Source organism: Lepidochelys kempii, chromosome 3, assembly GCF_965140265.1.
Source record: "Lepidochelys kempii isolate rLepKem1 chromosome 3, rLepKem1.hap2, whole genome shotgun sequence".
Taxonomy (NCBI): Eukaryota; Metazoa; Chordata; order Testudines; family Cheloniidae; genus Lepidochelys; species Lepidochelys kempii.
In genome coordinates this window covers 101,263,851-101,286,459 of record NC_133258.1, presented here as the reverse complement: position 1 = coordinate 101,286,459, position 22,609 = coordinate 101,263,851, and the positions used below count along the sequence as shown (strand labels likewise).

The 22,609-nt window shown below is 40.3% G+C and overlaps 1 protein-coding gene and 1 pseudogene across 3 annotated transcripts in view; both read left to right on the top strand.

Annotated features, from left to right (window-relative positions):
• The window catches only part of LOC140909025 (MFS-type transporter SLC18B1-like), a 33,448-nt gene extending 25,429 nt beyond the window's left edge, over positions 1–8,019 (top strand). For all 3 annotated transcript variants that reach the window (XM_073337348.1, XM_073337347.1, XM_073337346.1), the window contains exons 10-14: positions 882–977; positions 1,875–1,949; positions 3,391–3,484; positions 3,590–3,639; positions 3,917–8,019. In XM_073337348.1, the coding sequence (XP_073193449.1) occupies positions 882–977; positions 1,875–1,949; positions 3,391–3,484; positions 3,590–3,639; positions 3,917–3,983 (382 nt within the window). In that variant the 3' untranslated portion in view covers positions 3,984–8,019. The remainder of the gene's footprint in view (positions 1–881; positions 978–1,874; positions 1,950–3,390; positions 3,485–3,589; positions 3,640–3,916) is intronic.
• An 85-nt stretch (positions 8,020–8,104) lies between these two features.
• On the top strand, positions 8,105–22,370 carry LOC140909026 (pantetheinase-like; annotated as a pseudogene).
• Positions 22,371–22,609: the final 239 nt, after the last annotated feature.

Below are 22,609 nucleotides of genomic sequence, written 5' to 3'. Positions count from 1 at the left end.
TCTGCATTTTTTTTGTAAAGCCACCTGTCCTAGCCCTCTTATCTGCAAATGACATACTCTGTTACATCTGTGAAACAACACTGATGGCCAGGGTTGCTAAGATGTAGAGCCTTTTTTCCCTAACTTTTGAAGAAGAACATAACCAATTTCAAACATTTGTGGGCGGAGGGGTGAATGGAGGAAAAATCTCAGGAAACTAGCTTGGGGCTTGTCACCACTTACCGGGCGATTGATACGTGGCAGTCGATCCACTGGGTTTTCGATTTAGCGGGTCTAGTGAAGACCCACTAAATTGACCACTGATCGCTCTCCCGTCGACTCCGGTACTCCATCAGAGTGAGAAACATAAGGTAAGTCGACAGGAGAGTTTCTCCTGTCGACCGAGCATGGTGTAGACACCACAATAAGTAGGTTATTCATGTAGCTGGAGTTGTGTAACTTAGGTTGACTTAACTCCATAGTGTAGACCTGCCCTTATAAGGTTTTTTCCCCTCCTCTATAATTACACTGGTGTAACTTGAATTTAACAATCCCAGAATGAATTTGCAGGGTCAGCAGTTGGTAAAACCATTCTGTGTTTATAAACTGAACTTCTTGCATAAGGAAATCATTGATGCAATGAACATGGAATCACAGAATTCTTTATTTTTCACAAAGTCCATTTTTCAGACTGGAGCTGCACTCTTAAGAAATCTCTTCTGTCAAAATATGTAGAAGAATTTACTAGGTAATTTTAAAATGAATATTACAGCTAATGATGCTTTGAAGGGAAAACTAGTCTCTTTGAATCATGGAGAGCTGGTGTAACAGTCCTAAATAATGAAAATAAGGCTTTATTTGAAAGGAATGGTATAAAATTTCTTCAAATGCTTATTTTGCAGCAAACTCTGGATGTTTGTCCTAATGCTGATTTTGATTGGCTTTTCCCTTGGGATGTCTGCTATCCCACTGTTCCCTGAGATGCTCCATTGTGTTTAGTAAGTAATCCTGTCCATCACAACTTTAATTATTACTACTACTGGAAGCTGTTCAAACAATTTTCAACCACCATTTCATTCTCTGAGTGGGAGAAAGTAATTAATTGTTGGTCTGAGCCTGAGACGTTGGGTAAAACTTTCAAAAGAGCCTAAGTCACTTTTTCAAGTGTCTTTCTTTTTTTAAAAAAAAAAAAAAGAGGAGGAGAGATCTGGGGTTCTATATCACTTAAGCACTTTTGATTTTTACATATTGGTAAGGGGGTGTAATGGCCTCATTAGAGTCATAGGGTCCAGGTGGTTTTGGTGGTTTGCATAGCAGGCCACAAGACTGATGTGTATATATTTATTAAAGGGACTTTTATTTCAGGTCATTGGAAGGGTTAATATCCAGCAAATATCATTAGCTCTCTGGGAGACCCCACAGCAACAATTCTATCCGCAGGCGTCAGGATTACTTAAAATACAGTTTCCCGTCTCTCATGCTGCTTGGCCATAGTGGGTTGAGGTCCTCTTGGTTCCATGTTTAGCCAAAATGCATTTCTCCTTGGAACCAAGGGCTTTCCCCTTTTTCAGACCCATCTGTCAGCTTTCCTTCTCCTGTGCCCCACAAGACTCACTGTGTATGACTTGAAAATCCAGTTATCACACTGCCAATGGGGATGACACTGTAGTGCTGGAAATTTCACGTAGCATTGTCCTTACCTTCCTTCTCCCAGGGAGGTGGTGCCAGATGGCTTAATAGGCAAGATATGGGGCAGAAAGCTGTGGATCCTCCTTGGAGAGAGGCTTCTCTGTGCTGGATGCACTTGTGTTCACGTTAATGTATTTTCCAGTCATGGAGCACTTTAAAAGGCAAGTCGTGTGCCTAGTGGAAATAACCTGTCTGTCTTTCTCCAGTGAGAATGGATTCGAGGAGGGGTTAAGTGTGTTAGGACTGGTGTCTGGGCTCTTCAGTGCAATGTGGTCACTTGGGTAGGTACACAGTCACTGTCTATAAACTTCTTTTGTATTTTGGTCATAAAGTTGTTGGGCTGCTTAAATGTGTAAAAAGGCCTGCTTGCCCTGTAGTGCCCCCTGCTGGCCAAATATGGCTCTTCAATGTCCTGCCTCAGTTTCCTCAGCTCTCAGGGCCCCCTCAGAATGCCACACGTTTGGGTAGCATTTACCAGGATTTTAGTCTGCCCCACTTTATCATCCGTATTGGCAGCTGATGGGATTCTGTCTTCTGAGTGACTGAAATGCTCGCTATCCTGCTTAGTGCTGGACCGTTGAGAACAATGCTGGGAGTTCATCAACAGCCTGGTGGACATAGTACAGATACGTGCAGTTCATGGTCACCCACACCAGTTCTCTCCTGTTACTAAATACGTCTTTAAGTTGTGTACATTGAAGCAGCTTTTTGAAACTGTCTCTACTTCACAGTTCTAATAAGGGCATCACAGCATGGGTGGGTTATAAACCCCTGACAATAACTAGGCCGCTGGTGTTTTGTGACGAGTGTTGGCTACACAAATGATAACTGTTTCAGTGCTAGAGTGTACTTCCCCCATCTGTTTGTATCTATCTGTCATGTCAGCTTACGCTTAAATTTGAAGCTGTTAGCAGTGGCATTGCGGCCACTTCGTATAGTGGGGGTGTTGAGAACCATTGAACAAAACTGTAAAACCTGTATAAGATGGAAACCACTTCAAGCCAGGGGGTGCTGCTGCACCACCAGTGCTCCTAGTTCCAGCACCTCTGGGTCTTTGGTGCAGAGACCATCTATGAAGGGGGCCTAACACAGTGGGTCTGGCTCTCTAGGGACTGCATCAATACAAGTAATAAAAAATATTAATGTATCAACTCAGTCTTGGACAGTGAAACTATACTGAGTTACCTCCCTCTCTGTTTTCCATTAACTTCACAAGAAGTGAAGTCAATTGTAAACAGACAGTAACGTTGTGCGACTGCATGAGAATGACACTGCACCGTACTTTCAGTACTGTACTAGTCACATTGAAGTCGGTGACCCTGGTAAGATGCTCAGCACCCCAGAAAACTGGGCACCTGTATAAACAGGTTAATTTTAAACACAAGGCCCCACTGCTGCATTAAGTTCTAGCACAAGCCTCTGCACAGTCCCATTGAGATCAGCGGGGCTCTGCATGAGCTCAGGAGTTTGAAAACAGAGGCTTGTTTTTATTTTGAGTGGCTTTTTTTCCCGTCCACTAAATCTGAGTTTGGTGCATGGACTACAGTGACAGAGTCCCTGTGTCAATTACCTCTTGTGCTGTACCGGGGCAACCCTGTGCCATCTGTACATTAGCTATAGATCTGAAACCTCTTGTCTCAACATATTGTAATAAAAACTCTTACCTGTGACCTTTGCAATCTGTTCTTTGAGGTACCCATACTTCTTCTCTGATATTTTTAGAGCTTTTGTAGGACCAACATTAGGTGGATTCCTAAATGAGAGGCTGGGGTTTGAATGGGCTGCTACCATACAAGGAGGATGGGCGTTACTAAGTGTAAGTAAAGCTAGCATTCTTGCTTGTTGCTTTTATTGCAGACTGCAACTGTAAAATATAACACAAATATGACAACTGTAATAATTGGTGTCCATTTCTTTAAAGGGACTAGCTATTGGAATATTCTATATCCTAGAGGCCTCACGAAAAGGAAGGTACTGTGGGACTTTTACATCCATTTCAAACCAGTTTTAAAAGGTTTTCATTAAGGAAAATATAGATTCCCCCCTCCCCCCCCCCACCATACTTCTGTTTCTTCACACAATCAGCCTAGTAATGAGAGACTTTAAACATTTCTGGGGGCACAGAATGCACTTCCATTTGTTTTGGGTTTTTTGTTTGTTTGTTAAATAATGCTAGCATTATGTATGCAAAAGTATCCAGAAGCTCTGTCAAACTGTTTCCTTTTTCCTTCCTTGTCTTCTTGAACAGATCCAATTTGCAGACCCCTCTGGGCACAAATGAAGAAAGCGTTCACCTATTGGCTAGTGAGACATAGCCAGGAATACTTCTGGATCAGCATTTTTTTTTATTTTTTTTTTAAAGTGAACTTAGTGGACTTAACACCCAAACACATTGTTGCATAATTCTAGAGCTGGGAGAGCCACTTCCCATAATGCATAACGTGGATTATTTGTAATTGCAACATATTGCCACATTGCTATTCTGGTGCTCTATTTAAATACTGCATGCCTTTCTTTTGGATGTTCCTGCTGTGGATTGGTTGAACTGGTAAATCAGATGTCAGCCTGCTTCTGTGTTCACAGTACAGTGCACTGAAGAGAGATTTTTACACAATGTGAAAGAACTATGTTTCAGAGTGTTCTGTTCCTGTACTTGAATCTGCTAGGGACAAACCCAGACAGTCTGTCACTACCATGTTTTATTGTAATGTGTGTTTTCCTTTTTCTAAAAGGAAGTTAATGGTTAAAATATATCTGATAACATTAGATGTTCAAAGGGAATGTGAAACAGTGAGCATAATGCTCTGTTAAATAAAACCAGGTAACTTCTTATTTCTAAATTCAGTGAATTTCTGTAGCCAAATGAGATTACAAGTGAGGATGGAAAGGAAGTCAGCCATCTCCCATGTCCTCCTATTAAACATAGGAGTGGGAAGAAAAGGCAAATCTTGGGGAATGGGAGAGCTGAATTTATATGCTAGGTCATATTCAGTAAGTACAGCATTGCACCTGTTTAGACCAGGACTGAATTTGACCCATGATGGAAAGGGAATTGGGTCAAATTAGTCTGCATTTCTATTGGGTGTGTAGCCCATAGGGCTAGCTTTAGCATTTATTTTATTCAGCAATAATGTAAGGAAACTACAGGCCTGTATCCTATAAAACATTGGCTTCAGCAGTTAGCTTAAGGCTTTAGGTCTATGAAATTAAGCCATTTATCTGTGCCAAGTGGTCACCCCTAAGTTTTGGGGAACTGAGAATAGTGTATAAGGGGGAAGTTTGTCAATAATGACACCAGCCAACCACAGGAACATGAGCTAACATCAGCTTGTGGATATCTTAGGATGGGAACATCTGCAGATGTCTGAACACAAGGGTGCCATGGCAATGAATTGATGTATATGATGAGTTGAGATCATTAATATACTAACCTACAGGAGAAGGGCAGCCCAACATTAGTAGGGTGAGGAGATACAAATAAGGAAGAGGGGAGAAACATCTGCTGAATATGCATGAGATATAGTGGTATCAGCTAACATAAAAGTATCCCAGTCTGTGGGCAGGAGGAGAGAGAGAGATGTTCAGATGTATTCTCTGTCTACCTTGCTGGGTTAGAGTATTTGTGACTTTGCTAAATGTATTAAACTATTGTAAATACAGAAGGGTTCCTAAACTCTGTGTGTGTCACAACTCTGCACATCAGGGTTCCCAACCAAACAGTAATCTCAGTAATACTGGACCTGATCTTGGGACAAGAACCTGTCAAACCTCAGAGTGTGAACTGGGAATTCTTAAATAATCCATATAATTAATATACAATTCATAGATCAGGCTACAGGCGACTTACCTCTGCAACTATGGCAGAGTTTATTTCTTCAATATATAGAAAGTACATGCAAGATTCCCATCTCAAAAAGCTCTGAGCTTATAATCCGGAACATCCAGTCAGCCTCACCCCTTGAGAGCAGCCAGCAGCATTCTAATGATAAATCCCACCTCTACTGTAGACTTCCCTAAATCCTGGAGGAATGGAGGGGCTTGGAAGGCAAGGTAAGAGTGAGGGGAGTGAGTGCCAAACTTCAGGAGCTGTCACAGAGATTGACCTGCCAACAGCATTTCTGCTGTATATCAAGAGGATTTCAAGCACCAGCTGACCACAACTGTGGTCTTTTCTTTGAAAAGAAAAACGGGGGGGAGGGGAGGAGCTTCAGGGTGAGGGAGGGAAGGAGGTTGGTGTAGATAGAGCCCTGCACAGACACAAAATTTGTATCCGCGTCCAATCCACAAACATTGTCCGCAGCTATAAAGCGGATATCTAGATTTGCAGGGCTCTACGTGTAGGCCCACTTTACCTTTAGATTGATTGCTCTGCTAACACAATCCTGCATTCCTTTCACAGTTAGGTTTATTCCTACAAGCTTTAACATGGTTTGTCTCCTTGATAGATGCAGAAACTTGAAATTTCTTTGATTAACTTTAAACATTGTTGAATATAAATAGCTAAATATGTACATTTTATTTCCGAGCATCCTGCCTACAACACTTTTGTAGCTATATCTTAATACTCAGTAAAGGTGCAAACAAGTTTGTAATAACTTAAAAAATAAGTTACTGTGATGGTTTTGCTCTACTCCCTGCAGACAGGGCTCCTCCTCTTGGAGGTTCTGAGGAATAGCTCACTGGGTCAACACCCCTTACTGCGGTTGCTCACTGTCTCTCCACCTCTCTCTTTGTCTGCAGCCCCTCTCTTGCCCCAGGAGGTGCTGCAGCCTCTTTGTGACTCAGCTCTCCAGCCAAATCACTCTGTGTTCCCCCCGCCTTCCAGGGTTTTACCTGAAGTCCTTCTGCACAAAAAGTCCCAGGCAGTCTTCTCCAGCATTGCCCTGATGGTGCCAGTTCCTCAAGGGTGGGTACAGGAACTCAGGGCCACCCTCTACTCTGGGTTCCAGTCCATGGTCCCTCAACCCAAGCATTTCTGGACTTTCCTCTCACAGCTCTTACTGCTTCTTTCATAGACTGCTTCCTACAACTCCTGGTTTTCCTCCTTGCCCTGAGTGTACCAGCTCCAAACCCTCTTCCCAGGGAGTGACTGCCCTTTCCCAGCAGCAACCCCTGTCTGTTGCCAGCTTCCTGGCTTTATAAGCCCCACTATTCCTGCAGAAGCTGAACCTGCTTGCAATCAATTCCCTGCTCCCTTGCTCTTCCTCCAGGTGCAGCCTATGGAGTTATTAGGCCTACCTGTCAACCTTAACCCCTTCCAGTCCTGTGTGGGATGGACACCCTATCACAGTTATAGTAATTTTATTAATACCATATTTTGCATCAATATTAAGGTCTCTGTCCCACAAATGTCATCTTGAGATTTCTTTTAGAACAGGAAACTTTGGAATTTTACTTGTTCCATTTTAGAAAGAACATTTTTCTGAAACGTCAGTTTATTTATAGCCACATCTACTAGTCAGACTTAGAGAGCGGTGTTATACACCATCCAAGCATTTGGCAGGGTCAGGCCTTACACTGTAAAATCTTCAGGACAAAAGCTTAATCATGTTAATTTTGTCCACCAAGTAGTCCCACTAATTTCATCTAGACTACACAGGAACATTAAAGAGGAAGGGTGGTCCAATGGTTAAGGTGCTAGGCTGCTACTCTAGAGATCCAGGTTCAATTCTCTGCCTTCCTGGAAAAATTTATTTTGATTAAAAACAAGACCCACAAAACAATTTAGATTATAGCACATAACCAGTTCCCTACAAAAACAAAAAAACCTCTTTTTATTCAATATTTTACTGCTGGAACCATTTTAAAGAGGCTACCACCACTCCTCTCTTTCTGCTACCAACAATAAGAATAACAACACAAATAGGCTAATAGTAATAACACATAATGTTTTATTGCACAGAAGTTGGTATAGTATTAAAAGTTGGTTCTGACTATTATATAGCCCTAAGCATTATTTTTATTCTCCCTTCACTTCAGGAGTATGCAGCTCTGGATATTTTTAATCAATAGGCGAACCAATGTATTGACCAGAATGAGTAGTTAAAGGCTGGTTTGGTGCGGGGTTTTCAGCAGTATTATGTTATTCTCACTTAGTTCTATTATATGCAATATTTTTGTTCTCTGTGCTACTATGGAACTGAATATTCTGTTTTATATTAATAATTAACTCTTTTATTGCCTGGAACAAGCAGTTAAAGGTTAGTTTGGACTGTTTTTTTCATAACTAGTATGTTGCTCTCTGTTGCATTACATGTATCATTTTCGTCCCTTGTGCCACTTTATAACAGAACGTCGGGGCAGTTTTAGTAATAAAGCTATTTATTGCCTGTAATGGCCAGTTAAAGCTCAGTTTGGCTGGGTTGTTCATTCGTACTCTGTTATTCTCACTTGTTTGTGTAATTCTGGTTGTCTGTCCAACTTTGAAACCTACTGTTCCGGGGCATTTTAAAAATGGCTCTGGACCAGAACAGGTTAATGAGAGTGTGCTATTAACTGGTTCTCATTACTAAAATATTCTCAAGGTTGTCTGACTGGATCTGTTAATTTTAAAATCAGTTTTATTTTTTAAAATGCCATAGTGGGCAGTTCAGCATTTACCCCTCCCATGAAATCCTGTTTGGTTTACTCGTGCAAACAGTTCTACTGTAGTAAATAAATTATTTGTGTGATTTAAGGCAGAAGGGTTTAGCCCAGCATGTGTAAGTAACTGGATCCTGCTGTGATTTCACCGTACTTGGTTTTTCTACTGAGCTGGCTAGCCTTGAATTCACACCATCGTCTCTGCCATAGACAGGCAGTGTTTCTAAATCAGCAGTACGGTCTTTCTGCAGCTTTTGCCCAGTGAGTTCTATGGCAAAAAAAGGTAATTAAAATGGCACAGCATTACTTGTGCAGGCCTTTTGTTCTTCGTGGTATAAGACTTTCTAGATGTGATAACTGTGTTGCACAATGTGGAGTTCCTGTAACAGAGTCCCGTGATTAAAGAGTCCCGTGATTAAATAGGTAATGAAGGTTTCCAAAGTGAGGCCATCAGTTTTCTGATTTAACCCCCTCACCTTGCCTGCCCTTGCAGTCATTTGAGCAAGTACCAAGTTTCAAACATGGTCTATTCCCAGCCGCATGTTTATGCTACTTTTAATTTTTACTTTGTCTGTCCTGAAGGCCTGTGCCTTGGACAGCTACATTGCAGTTGTGTACGAGCACTCAGTTATATTGTCAGAGGACACCAAAATACCGGTTTCTCCTGAAGATGCTTTGATGCTGATGAACAAAAATATGGATATTTGTGGAAGGGGCCATCAAAGCAGCAGCCCTGCGGGTACTGTCATTGGCTATTCTGTACTGAGATGTATTTATTTAAGTGGAGACTTATTTAATTTAGTCTGTTTTGCCAGGATGCACGTATCATTGTGACTCCTGAAGATGGTATTTATGGCTGGGTTTTCACAAGAGAAACCATTTACCCCTATCTTGAGGACATCCCAGATCCACAGGTGAACTGGATTCCATGTACTGAGCCTGAAAGGTATTGTCTTTGCTACTAAAAGGGGGAGTGGGATGGTGGGGGAGAGGCAAAAATCTCCATTCAGCCGTGGAGATGAGCGAATTCATAAGGGCTTGGTTTCAGTGGTAGCTGTGTTAGTCTGTATCAGCAAAAAAACCCGAGGCACTTCAGAGACTAACAAATTAACCTGTGGCACTTCAGAGACTAACAAATTTATTTGGGCATAAGCTTTCATGGACTAGAACCCACATCATCAGATGTATGTCATAAAAGATACAGGAGCAGGTATATATACACGAAAGGATGTGGGTTGCTTTACCAAGTGTTAGGTCAGTCTAACGAGAGTAGCCTAATCACAAGAACGTACTATCTGATAAGTTTTTCATGATTTGTTTTTTCCCCATAAAGTATAGTCTAATATACAGGTTTCAGAGTAGTAGCCATGTTAGTCTGTATTCGCAAAAAGAAAAGGAGGACTTGTGGCACGTTAGAGACTAACAAATTTATTTGAGCATAAGCTTTTGTGAGCTACAGCTTACTTCATCGGATGCATCATTAGTCTAATTACAGTTTCTCGGTTTCATTTAATGTACTCGTTGGGTTCAATGCTTATTTGAAAGAAAAACATGAAATGCAAGTTATAAGGGCTCTGCTTTTTCAATGAGCTCTATGTGGGAGCTGGGACACGATCAGGACCTAAGAAATGTTCACTATTGAAATGGGGGAAACCTGCTCCAAGGTTTAAAAAATAAATCCTATAATCTGTGTTTTTATCTGAACCCCAGTTGAGCAATGAGCTGTGACATAATGATCTTTTGTTAGTGCTTGAACGCATTTTTGGTGATTAAGTAAAAGTCAAAATCCAGTCAGTGTTAACTGGCGATCCTTGTAACCAGGTCCTAAGAGATATTCTGTGATGTCACAGTGCAATAATTTATGAAGAGCAAATATGAAAGAAATATTTCTAAGATGAAGGAATAACTTTATTTTAATAGGTTTAGGGTGCATTTAAGGGAAAATAATCCAAATAACTTTATGCATTTTAGTACTAATATGTTAACAGTGTAAAGAAAAACACGACTGAACAAACAAAAATCAAAATTCAACTTGAATTACTTCAAAGAAGGACTTTCAGACCCTAATAATTTAAAGTCCTTGGTTTTTTTTAAGCAATTGCTATCTCTGTATCAGAGTGCCCTGTTTAGCAGAATTGGGAAATGATTATAAAGTAACGGAAGCTGTCAACCTTTTTTTTTCCTTTGTAAACTGTAACATTAGTTGAGATCATAAAATTTCAGTTTTTAAAATTATTTATTTTTCAATGATCTTAAGACACATCACATCATCTTTAGTATTTTAATATGGTAGGATTACAGGAATCTCCTCAATCAATAGCTAATCATAGGAAAGGAAGGACCTCGAGAGGTCTTCTAGTCCAGTCCCCTGCACTCATGCCAGGACTAAGTATGATCTAGACCACTCCTGAGAGGTGTTTGTCTAATAAAAGGCAGTGATGTAATTTGGACACATCAGGGTACAATCCAGACAAATGAGTAGCTGTCACCCCGCCCTTAACTTGGGGTGTCCTTTACTCTGCTTTGTTGATGTAGCCTCCAGATAATCTGGACCGCTCACAAACAGCAGCAGCAAGTCACTCCCAACTGTGTATGCTGCAGCCTGCCAACCACACCCTGATTTGTGTTCCAGGGTGACACCTGCAACACCTCCCTCTCCTATATTTTCCCCTAGAAATGTATGTCCTGTGCTGCTCAACCCCCTCCTGGACAAGACAGTCATAAAAAAGTCTATTTCTTTAATAGAAATAATATGCACACATATTTGTTACCCCAAATTGAGTTTCCCAGTTACTTCAATTTAAACACACTGGATTAGATTAAAACACTAAAACAAGTTTATAAACTAACAAGTGAGAGATTTTAAGTGAATACAAGTAATGAGGTATAAAAATTAGATACAAGAAAAATAAATATAAAACACAACTGGTACTTGTTAAATTTAACTGTGTTAAATTCAAAGCAAAATTGTTCTCACCACATGTTCTCAGAAGTCTTACTGGCCAAACTTCTTAGGCCAGGACCCCTTCTTCTATGTAATGGTTGCTTCCTTTGTCCCTTCTCACTTAGTTAATCAATGGACACAGTGAGAGGAAGGAGGTGGGGTGCCTTGGGGTGTCTTCCCCCTTCTTTTTATAAGATGCATTTCCAGCTGGGAGCATGGCAACAGGCAGTCTGTGTGGAAGGGAACTCCATGCTGCTTCTTTGTTAAGATTTTTTTTTTTTTTTTTTTTTTTTGCCCCTGCCCCCTTTCTTGCCAAAGAATGGCCACTTAGCAGGTAATGGCCTGTTGACCTTGTTTACACCTAGCTGAGGCACTCTGAGGAACTGGTTTGGCCACTTCCCAGACTCTTCTGGAAAACATACTTTTACTCATGATCTCAGCTCATGTTTATAACTTCACATATAACGCTGCTATGTGAATTTTGCCACGATATTATATTGATCAGCAAATGATGAGTTTTTAAATGATATCTCCTAAGGCATACTTTGTACAAAGACTGTTACAATAGCGTGTAGAGTGTGGACATGAGTACATCCCGTCACAGTAATGTCAATACAGGACAGCAATAGTGCTTGGCTACAATTAATGATTAATAATATATAGTCATAGAAATATTTGTTAATGTTTTGCCACTAGGTGGTACTAGAAGAACGAGTCAGTTTGTTTTCTCATCTACACAAGGGTGATTTTCCCCAGCGGTGTTGGATTGCAGATATTCCACCATCACTTGCGGCTAAGTCAAGCCAGAGTTTAGCCATTCTAATGTTTATAATACAGTAAATACTGGCTTTGTGTTTCAGCTGTGTTTACCTTTAAAATATTGTTGTGACTGTTTGAGCAATGACATGGTAATCAATATTGTACAAAAGTAAAGAGATTTGGAGTTAAATACTAGCTCCATTGAAGTCCAATGGCAAAAATTTCCACTGATTTTACTGGGGCCAAGATTTTGCCCAACAATTTGTATAGTGAGGGTGCTGTGAGCCATTGAACCCAACTAAATCCTGTATATAATGGAAACCACTTCAAGACAGGGGGTGCTGCAGCATCCCCCAAACCCATAGTTCCCTGCATCAAAGAATTTGCAATCCAAAGCGGAAACAAGCAAAAGAAACTCAGATATTTTTGAGCTGGAGATTTAGACTGAAGTGGGTCTTGTTTAAAGGCTTAAACATAGTTATGGGTTCCTAGAGAAAATGTTTAATACATCTTGGACCATCTTTCAATAATTTAATTTAAAAAAAGCTGTATGTACATTAATCTCTGCAAACTATTATGGAACAGCCCCAAATTTTAAAATAAGTTTAAAAACTCACTTACCTCATATGAGGTAGCATGGTGTGTGTGCATGTGTCCAGGCGCCTAGACAAAAAACTCAGTTAAGATAGAAACCACATGAAAATTTAAGGGTAAAAAACATTACAAAGGTATTTCAGTTATCCCAGAAACTAGCATTATAAATAGAGTTGGGAGAATGACTGACTGATTTTTTGTTTGGTTGGTTGGTTTGCTGGCAGTTTGGAATAATTAAAAAAACAAACAAACAAAAACTCCAACCCTTTGGTTCAGGTAAAACTCCAATTTTATTTATTTATTTTTTAAAATTTTGACTAATGGAAAATGTCTGTTCCAAGTTCACCAAAATGTTTTATGTTACATGAAGTGTTTTTGTTTCTGGGCATTTTAAGGGCTAGATTTACAAAATTGGGGGTTAGGGGAAGGAAAGGTGGTGGTGTTGGTACACATCCCTCCCCCCAATAACCTGTAGCCCAAGGTTAGGTTATTCACCAGGGATGGTATTGGTTACTTAAGGTAGGTCTCCGTCAGCCTTTCCTGTTGAAACTGTTCAACTTTGTGTAAAATATTTGAATGCTCATTGGGCCAGAGGACAACTCTGTAGCCTGGTGATTTTGCCCATGTCTAATTATAAACTCAGGGAAACTCAAGAGTTTCAAAGCAATTCAAACCTGTTAAGGTGTGGAAATGTACAATTTAAGCACTCAAACAATGTTAATTCCTGCCCTGTAGTGATGCCATTCAATAACCATACAGTTATGACAAGGGCATTGTAGTGTTTGTGGTCATAGATTAAATTAAATTGATTTTTAAAGATACATTGATTTTTTTACCCCATTTTCCCCACTTATGGTATAGAGGCCGGGCAAAAGAATGAAGGGATTTGCATGAACAGAATAAAAACTTCCTTCTGCAACGAGCTCCAAGCAGGTTCCAGGGTCTGCTTATGTGGAGCTTATTGTAGGATCAGAGCCTAAGAAATGTTCAGCATTAAGATAGGTGGTACCTGCTCAAAGATAAGATGGCACACAACATGTGCAATTGTTCCTGAACTCAGATTGAACAGTGAGATGTGACATTGTCCTTATCTTATATTTTGGTAACTAGTTAAACATTTGGATTTCAAGAATAAGCAAACAAACAAAACCCATACATCCTCCCCGGGATGTTTGTGGGGTGGGACAAAGGAGGGTTTGTTGTAATGTTGTTCTTTCACTTTTCCTCTTTCCCAAACCTCATTTCTGGCACTTAGTTTTGGCATTTCCTAATTGTGGAACCATAATAATGTTTGTTTATTTGTTGTGTGAATACACGTACATGTGTGTGGGGTTTTTTTCAGTGGAACCCAAACCCAATTCCTTGTGAGAGGAATCTAGTCTAAGACGAAAATGAGGTGTGGTGTGTGTGGGGAGAGACTGGAAGCACAATATCAAACTGTTCTGTCCAGTTAGGATAACCCATACTGGCACAAAGGGAGACTTCTGGATTTTATTCTGAACACTTTGATAGACTCACCAATGGTCTATTCTGTACTTTCATTTGGTTACCCTACAACAGCAGTCTTCTAATTAAAATGATTAACTTAAATCCATCCTTCTTCTTCTCCAAAGTCTAAGAATTTTTTTTTTTTTAAATTTCTCACTGACCATTAAATTTGCTCCGCACCAGTGCAGGAAAGACTCAGCTGCATGGCAAGCAGCAGTGCTATCTATGTGGTTGCCAATATTGGGGACAAGAAGCCATGTAATTCCAGTGATCCCAAGTGCCCCAGCGATGGTCACTATCAGTACAATACTACATTGTCTTTGATTCAGAAGGAAATTGGTGGCACGCTACCATAAGGTAAGAAATAAACAACTTTGCACAGTTCAGTGCAGTAATTAACTCCTTTTAATGATATCTAGCATTTTCCCCCAAATTCTATAACTAAAACTATTGTGGAATGTATTTCGTGGTATGCAGAGGATCGGAGTGTAATGCCATGTTAAAGCAGGAAAGGTCACGTTTTCAGTGTCTGTAGTCAGAGGAATTCGTTTTCCCAGCCAGAGCTGCAGAATCTGAGCTGAGGAAGCTTTAACCCCTATTTGTCAAAACATTAACCTTAAATGTTCCAGTCCAATCTAGTTCTTGCTTCAATGGGCAGCCACAATTGACTGCTCTTTCACAAAACTTATAAAGGGCAGAAAATTAATGCCAAAAAATTAGCGTGAACCCCAGGCAATACCTACTTGGACTCTCTTAGGGCTTGTCTACACTGGCACTTTACAGTGCTGCAACTTTCTCGCTCGTGGGAAAGGGGGGGGAAACACCCCCCTGAGCGCAGCAAGTTTCAGCACTGTAAAGCACCAGTGTAGACAGTGCACCAGCGCTGGGAGCTGCGCTCCCCACTCTGGTAGGGGTTTTTTAGAGCACTGGGAGAGCTCTCCCCCATGGCAGCACTTTAGCTTTGCCGGTGTAGACTACCCTTAAGCAGCTGGTGACTTAAGTAGTCAGCTGAACTTGTGAGGCCGTACATTCAATTTGATGGTATTTCTTTGTTTGGGTGTAATGCAATAGCTTCTGAATGCCACATCCAATCAATTCCAAAGTTACAGGGAATGTTCTAGGCATCAGTGGGAAGAACCCTATGGATTTTGGTGAAAATTAGGAAAACCTGAAGGGTATAAATCTGATTAGCAGAGCCAGCAGCTGCAACCACTTTTGTAATTGTCTGTAGAACAAAGAACCAATTGACAGCAACCATTAATACTGTCCAGCATAAGAGCTTCCCCATCTCCGCTCTCTCCATCCTCCCGGTTGTTTAAAGTGTAATGCCCTGAAAGAGAAAGGAAAACATGAGAATAAGAATAGTGGTAGGAGGAAATAAGGAGCCATGAAGGTGCACACAAAGCCTCTGGTATGGGGCGGGGGGGGCTAGGAGGGAATGGAGGACACAAAGAACCCTGACATTAGGGTGTCTCTGAAATGGAGGGGGATGGGAGGATGGTAATGAAGAAGCTGGGTGGGGAGGAGTGCAAAGAGCCACGGGTGTGTGCACCCTCCTTCGCCTCTTGGCTCAGTGTGCAATGCTCAGCCTACAGATGCAACAAATCATGTCGCTCTCTAGTAAGGAATTATGAGAACAAACGGTGAAACTACAGTAAGTTCCCCAAACTTAAATTTATATGTAACTAAAATCATGGTTTAAAAGCAAGGACACTAGAAATGCTAGCCACTAACTTGCTGTATCACTTTTTCTGCTATTGTTGAAATTTAATTTGAGCTCCCAAAAGGCCATTTGGTCCCATTTATAAATATGAAGGGACAATCTCTGTGGGGTATGAAAAATCCAATATTTCATAAACTTCCTACCAATGAATAAATGCAAATACCATTCACGGAAGAGAAAAGGGAATCCTGTATAGTCCTGTCTGACTTTCCTTTGTATCGTAATCCAGCCTCTTTCGATGTGGAAAAAAATAGAATTTAACAGAAACATAGACTCTGTGTTCCCTGTATTTATGTAAACAATTTAACTGCACTGAGTTCTGATTTATATGGCCTAATATATTTCCTTTCTCTCTTTCCCATAAACAGCACAACCTCTTTGTGACAGAAACTCAGTTCGATTACCCTAAGGAGCCAGAGTTTGTCACCTTCAATACATCCTTTGGAAAGTTTGGCATTTTCACTTGTGCGGACATACTTTTCCATGATCCCGCTGTGGTCCTGGTGAGCAAGTTACAAGTGGATACTGTGCTGTTCCCGACAGCATGGATGAATACTCTACCACTTTTGTCTGCTTGTCAGTTCCACTCTGCATGGGCTATGGGAATGGGTGTCAATTTTCTTTCAGCGAATACACACAACTCCAGTTTAGATATGACAGGTAATTTACAATCTTGGGTTAACTGATTTGGCATCTTAGGCCCTGATCCTGCAAACTCTTATGCACCTGCTTCAAGTTCAGCATGTGAATAGTCTAACTGACTTCAGTAGAGCTACTCATATACTTAAATTTATGTATGCGTGTAAGTGTTTGGAGGATCTGAGTCTTAGTAATGAATGTTTACAGATAGAGCAGAAATAAAATGTTAAATTCAGAACGAAGGGATTTTTTAGGTTAATCTGTAGAATTTAAATTCCTTGTAAAGTAATAATTGCTGAAGTTCGATTTTACAGTTCAATGTAGTCTCACCACAGACCTTGATTTCAGAAATCCCATGTAACTATTGTTTGTTAATCTGATATAACAAACTTGTATCTCCACTAGATAGAGACTTAGTACTGATGAATACTCTTAATTGAGTTGTGATGGCTGATTTTCATGCAATATCTGTTTGCTTTATAAACTAGTGTAAAACTTTTTTTATAGACTTGTGTTCATTGACATTTTTTTTCAGACAGTTGCTAGGATTCATACATTGTAGTTGTGTTATGTTCATTGTCACAGAGCAATAGCGTAGTATACAATATGATATCTGTTAAGGATGGGCCTAACACTTGCATAACTATTACATTAATATGAACAGACTTGTCATTCCTTTTTCATATATGAGGCTTTTCCAATTTATAGCTTAGTATTACTGTGGGGGAGCATTTCCAGCTGATAGCTAGCACTAAACTTTTTGCTACTTGGGCTCTTTATTTAGGCATCTTCACAGCCATCTCCACTGATTTTGAGTCATTGCTATGCTAAAGTTAGATGGCCCCATTCTTTCCTCAGACATGTTTTTTGGGGGTGGGTGGGTGGGATGTTTTTGGTATTGTAAAATATAAAAATGATAGCCACACATTTAAGACCTACGTGGAGGTTCAAAGGTAAGGGATTTCTTGGCACATGTTTTCCTAAAATGTTGTATTTGCTTTACAGTGTTACCGGCCACTCTGCCAAATAAAAACTGCATAAGAGAGACAAGACCAAATTCAACAAGGAATATAAGAGTGTAATTTACACCTTCCTTCCCAATCACTGTAATTTACAACAGTTTAGTCACACTTACTAGCATGTGATTTATCGCCCATTACATGTCACTTACCTGCTGTGAAACCTTTGAATTTGGCCTTGTTCCCATTGACATCAATGAGCATTAGACCAGGCTTATAGTGTGTAAAAGCTTTAATTTTGATTTTAAAATAGTTCTGACAATAACAGAATAAAACTCTGCACATGTTTAACGTGTGATGATAAAGTGCATAATATGAAATGGGTAATTCCTTTCTGATTAAAAGCTCCCTCTTGTCTTTCACACACAGGGAGTGGCATCTATGCACCAAATGGACCCAGGGCATTTCATTACAATACAGAAATAGAACGGTCACCACCTGGTTGCAGAGCTGATTTCACACCCTCGTCTTTCTCCCACTTACCCTATTGTTGTCAACTAGAGCTCATATACCACAAGCATCAAACGATTCTCACCAGATGACCATGATTTCAGCGGAGTCATTTACTTTGATCAGTTCACCTTCACTGAACTCACTAAGCCTGAAGGAAATCGTACACTTTGCCAGAAGGACCTTTGCTGTCATTTGAGCTACAGGATGGCGGAGAAGCGAGAAGATGAAGTTTATGTGCTGGGTGCTTTTGATGGCCTTCAAGTTGTTGAAAGAGAATACTATCCGCAGGTAAAGCTTTTCTCTTTATTTCTGATGGGGTAGGGTGGCGGAGGGCTGGAACATCCCTTTTCCATTTGGAGCTCTTCACATCTGCCCCAAGGGATAGTTAGATACTTCATCACACAGTGCTTTTCTTAAAACAAATGTTTGAGAAATAGGATGCTATTAACCCCACAGGTCGTCTTTACCCAGTTTAGGATCTTGATGCTTCCTGTTCTTTCTCTGATGTAAGTGATCAGAGGTGTGTGATGTCTTTTCCCAGCCAAAGGCCTGGATTTATCTTTGATTATAAGGGTTCAGAGAAGTTGGTGTCTGAACCTGGAAGGGAAGGCACACAGCCCCTCCCTAAAACCCATACTAACTTTAGGAGGACAGCCTGTTGCAGTGCTTCATGACTCAGCAGATATGCTCTATCCTGTGGGACAGCTTGTTTCAGCTGTGAACATTTTGCAACAGGTTGAAGCGATGCTTATGCTGATACGACTTTTTTATGTATTACTGGGATTGCAAGCTAATGTATCTAAGAAACAGGGATATAATCCACTCTTTACACACAGCTTTTGAGTTTGTTCTTATTTCCAGTGTAGTACCATTTCTACAGCATTGTGTAAGCCTAAATGGATCCTTCTGTGTAGGACAGGCAAATATCCCCATTTCACTGATAATGAAACTGAGACAGAGCTGAAGTGATTTGTTCAGGCCACAAATTGTGTCAACTGCAGAGCTATAGTTGAGTGGATAAATACACCCACACACCGGTGGCACAGGTGAAGCATTCTGTTGAATTACAAGGCATCAGAGCATCCATGGGTCTGACTTAATTACATGAGTAAATATTTTTATAATGCCTTGACAATGAGAGGCTTTTCCTGCTGTCTAAGCCTGGCTCTTGTTTACTGTAAGCTCTCCAAATGTATCCCCTCTGTTTCTTCCCCATAGATATGCACACTACTGAAGTGTAAAAGCACAGACTTGAAAACTTGTGGGTACCTAGTGGCTACTGCTGAAACCAGCTCTGACACATTCTCTCTCAGCGGCATGTTTGCCACTAGCTACGTCTTTCCAGATGTCTTGCTCACTGGGGTTCAGCTGGTGCCTGGAGAATTTCAGGTAAAAGGATGCCCTTGAGCTGTTTCAGACTTGCATTTCAAAGGATCTTACCCTAAGATGACAAAGGCTGGTGCTAAACATAAAAAGTGTCCAACAGTGACAGCTTGGGTATGCTTAGAGGCCTTCTGCTCTTGGTAATTGGCTTGAGTCAGAGATTGGGTTGTACATTACATGCCTTTTTTCCAAGCTAAACTGAAATACGTGAACATATGAATGTTGTCCACACACTGCTTTGTTAATGGTACTGTTTATCTTTCTTCTGTCAAACTAGGTATTAAGTGATGGATGTCTGATAAACCAGAATGGCACTTCTAAACCAGTCCTGTCAGTGACACTCTTTGGGAGGTGGTATGAAAAGGACCCTCCGCACCCACCACAAGGTTTCCCAGGATGTGGCTATTGATGCTTTTTAGCCTTCTCAGAATAGGAACATCCTGAAATGTTAATCTGTGTTAACTACAGTCATTATCTAGTATCTTTTATTTTTCATATTCCGCAATGTGAATATATTCTGTCTAGTCAGTGCACATTACTTTATTGCCACGATTCCATTAGAAAACCAATTAATTGGACAGCAGCTCTGCATCTTTATTAACTGTTAGCCTCTACTTGCTACTGGCTTGATCTTGCTGCCATTCAAATTGATAGAAAAACTTCCACTAACTTCAATATGGTGGGATCAAGCCCTTTATCAGCAGATATTGGCCTGAGCAACAAAACTCACTTTAGAACCTGGATTTTTAATCCCCTTAAAACTTTTACTTTGCGAGTTGGGGTAGAGGTCAATTCTGGGATTTTGTTCAGGCCCACATCTAAACAAAACTGCTGATAAATCAGAGATTCATATAAACTATTAATTAGATCCATTCTTCTGAGTTGTCAATCCAATACCTTCCACGAGTACTATAATTACTTTGAAAAAGAGAAAAAATTGAAATCCTTCAATTATACAATGTAGTTACATTTTCAAAAAACATAGTCTTCAAACAGTGATCTGTACCCATGCAATAAGTCCTGAAAAAGCCAGGAAATGTCCAATAGCGTACATGCAGGTCTTTGTACCCTCACTATTTCTAATGCACCCATCACAATCAAAATAGCAAGATAAAAAAAAAAAGGATTTGGGTGTGTTCTGTTGAATGATCTGTGTTTTTTAGGGTCCTACATATACTTAACCATATGGTTAACTTGACTTGTATTAGTTGTTCTGTTGTAGTCCGTGTACTCACGTGTGTAACTTCATATGTCTGAGTGTTCACATGAGTGAGGCCTATACTTTACTGGAAGTAGAACATATGAACTTCTTCTTTCTGGAGTGATTTAAATGGGGTGTTTGTTTTTTGACTCAGTTACTTTTCAAATTAAGATATGAGTATCCATTTTCTAATTATAATTAAATGCAATTGTTTAAGATGAAAAAAACCCTGCATTCAGATTGTGGTCTTCAGCAATTTTTATTTCTGCTTTTATTTTGTAGACGTACTTAATCAGGTATTCAACTATTGCACATGTGACCAAGGTTAAACATCATAAGATAGACTCACATTTTAGTCTGTATGCTGTCACTAAAATACAACCACCCTACATAACCCCAAAGGCAGCCAGAATAAAGAGAATGGGAAAAACTCTTTTTAACTCAGGTTTCAGAGTAGCAGCCGTGTTAGTCTGTATCCGCAAAAACAAGAGGAGTGCTTGTGGCACTTTGGAGACTAACCAATTTATTTGAGTATAAGCTTTCATGAGCTACAGCTCATTGGATGCATTCAGTGGAAAATACAGTTACTGTATACTATGGGAGCAGAAGTGATTTGAAAAAATCCCAGGAAGAAAGGGAGAATGGAGGATATATGGATCAGTTGGAGGGGAAAAACGTCAAGTTTAAGATAAGGTGAGATTCCCCATACCAAGACAAAGAAACCTCTGTAAGGAAAGGCTTGAATAAGACTTGTGATTCCAGATTCCAAGATTCATTCTGCCTCTGAGAAATTGCCTTGTTGAACCTAGTTTCTTTCTGTGACACCACACTATCAACAGCCTCTGTTTCCCCAGGACAAGTCAGGTCTTAGCATGCCGCACTAATCAGGTTTTCTTGCTTCACTTTAAATCAAACTAAATAGTGTCAAGCTCTTAGGCCAATGCTGATGCATCCAATGAAGAGAGCTGTAGCTCACAAAAGCTTATGCTCAAATAAATTTGTTAGTCTCTAAGGTGCCACAAGTACTCCTTTTCTTCCGACATATCGCTTCATAGGCCCAGTTTATGCAAGATGCTGAGCCCCTTTTGTCTTACGAGGAGTTAAAGGGACTCAACTCCTCACTGTATGTGCTCCTCAACCTTTTAAGCCACCATTCTTAATTGGGAAAAGCACTGTCTGTCTGATACCTGTCATAATCCCCACATCAGAGGGAAGAGATATTACCCTGTGTGATTTTGGGCAAGTCATTTTTCTGTGGGAGAGCAAGGAATTGAACCAAAATCCCTGAGTCCCACTCCAGTGCCTTAACTGCAAAACAGTCCTCCTCTTCTCAGTGCAGTGTGTGCTGTGTATTGCTTCTGAAGGATGGGTGACGCTAAGCATTCCTTTATTCACACCCTACACACTATTGTAGTAGTCTTTGTACAAGATGTCATAAATATAAAGGGAAGGGTAACCACCTTTCTGTATACAGAACTATAAAATCCCTCCTAGCCAGAGGCAAAAGCCTTTCACCTGTAAAGGGTTAAGAAGCTAAGATAACCTCGCTGGCACCTGACCAAAATGACCAATGAGGAGACAAGATTCTTTCAAAGCTGGAGGCGGGAGGGAACAAAGGGTCTGTCTGTGTGATACTTTTGCCAGGACCAGGTCAGGAATGCTCTTCAGAACTCCTGTAAAAAGTTAGTAAGCAATCTAGCTAGAAATGCGTTAGATGTTCTTTTGTTTAATGGCTGGTAAAATAGCTGTGCTGAATGGAATGTACATTCCTGTTTTTGTGTCTTTTTGTAACTTAAGGTTTTGCCTAGAGGGATTCTCTGTGTTTTGAATCTGATTACCCTGTAAGATATTTACCATCCTGATTTTACAGAGGTGTTTGTTTTACTTTTGCTTTAATTAAAATTCTTCTTTTAAGAACCTGATTGCTTTTTCATTGTTCTTAAGATCCGAGGGTTTGGGTCTGTGTTCACCTGTATAAATTGGTGAGGGGGGTCTTTCATGCAGGTCCCCACATCTGTACCCTAGAGTTCAGAGTAGGGAAGGAAGCTTGACACAAGATATGCCTTGTGAAGTATCATTTGAAAACTAATAACTCAGTGATAATAATATTTTTGTGTTGTATGTATGTGATGGGTATTAAGAGTTATGAATATATG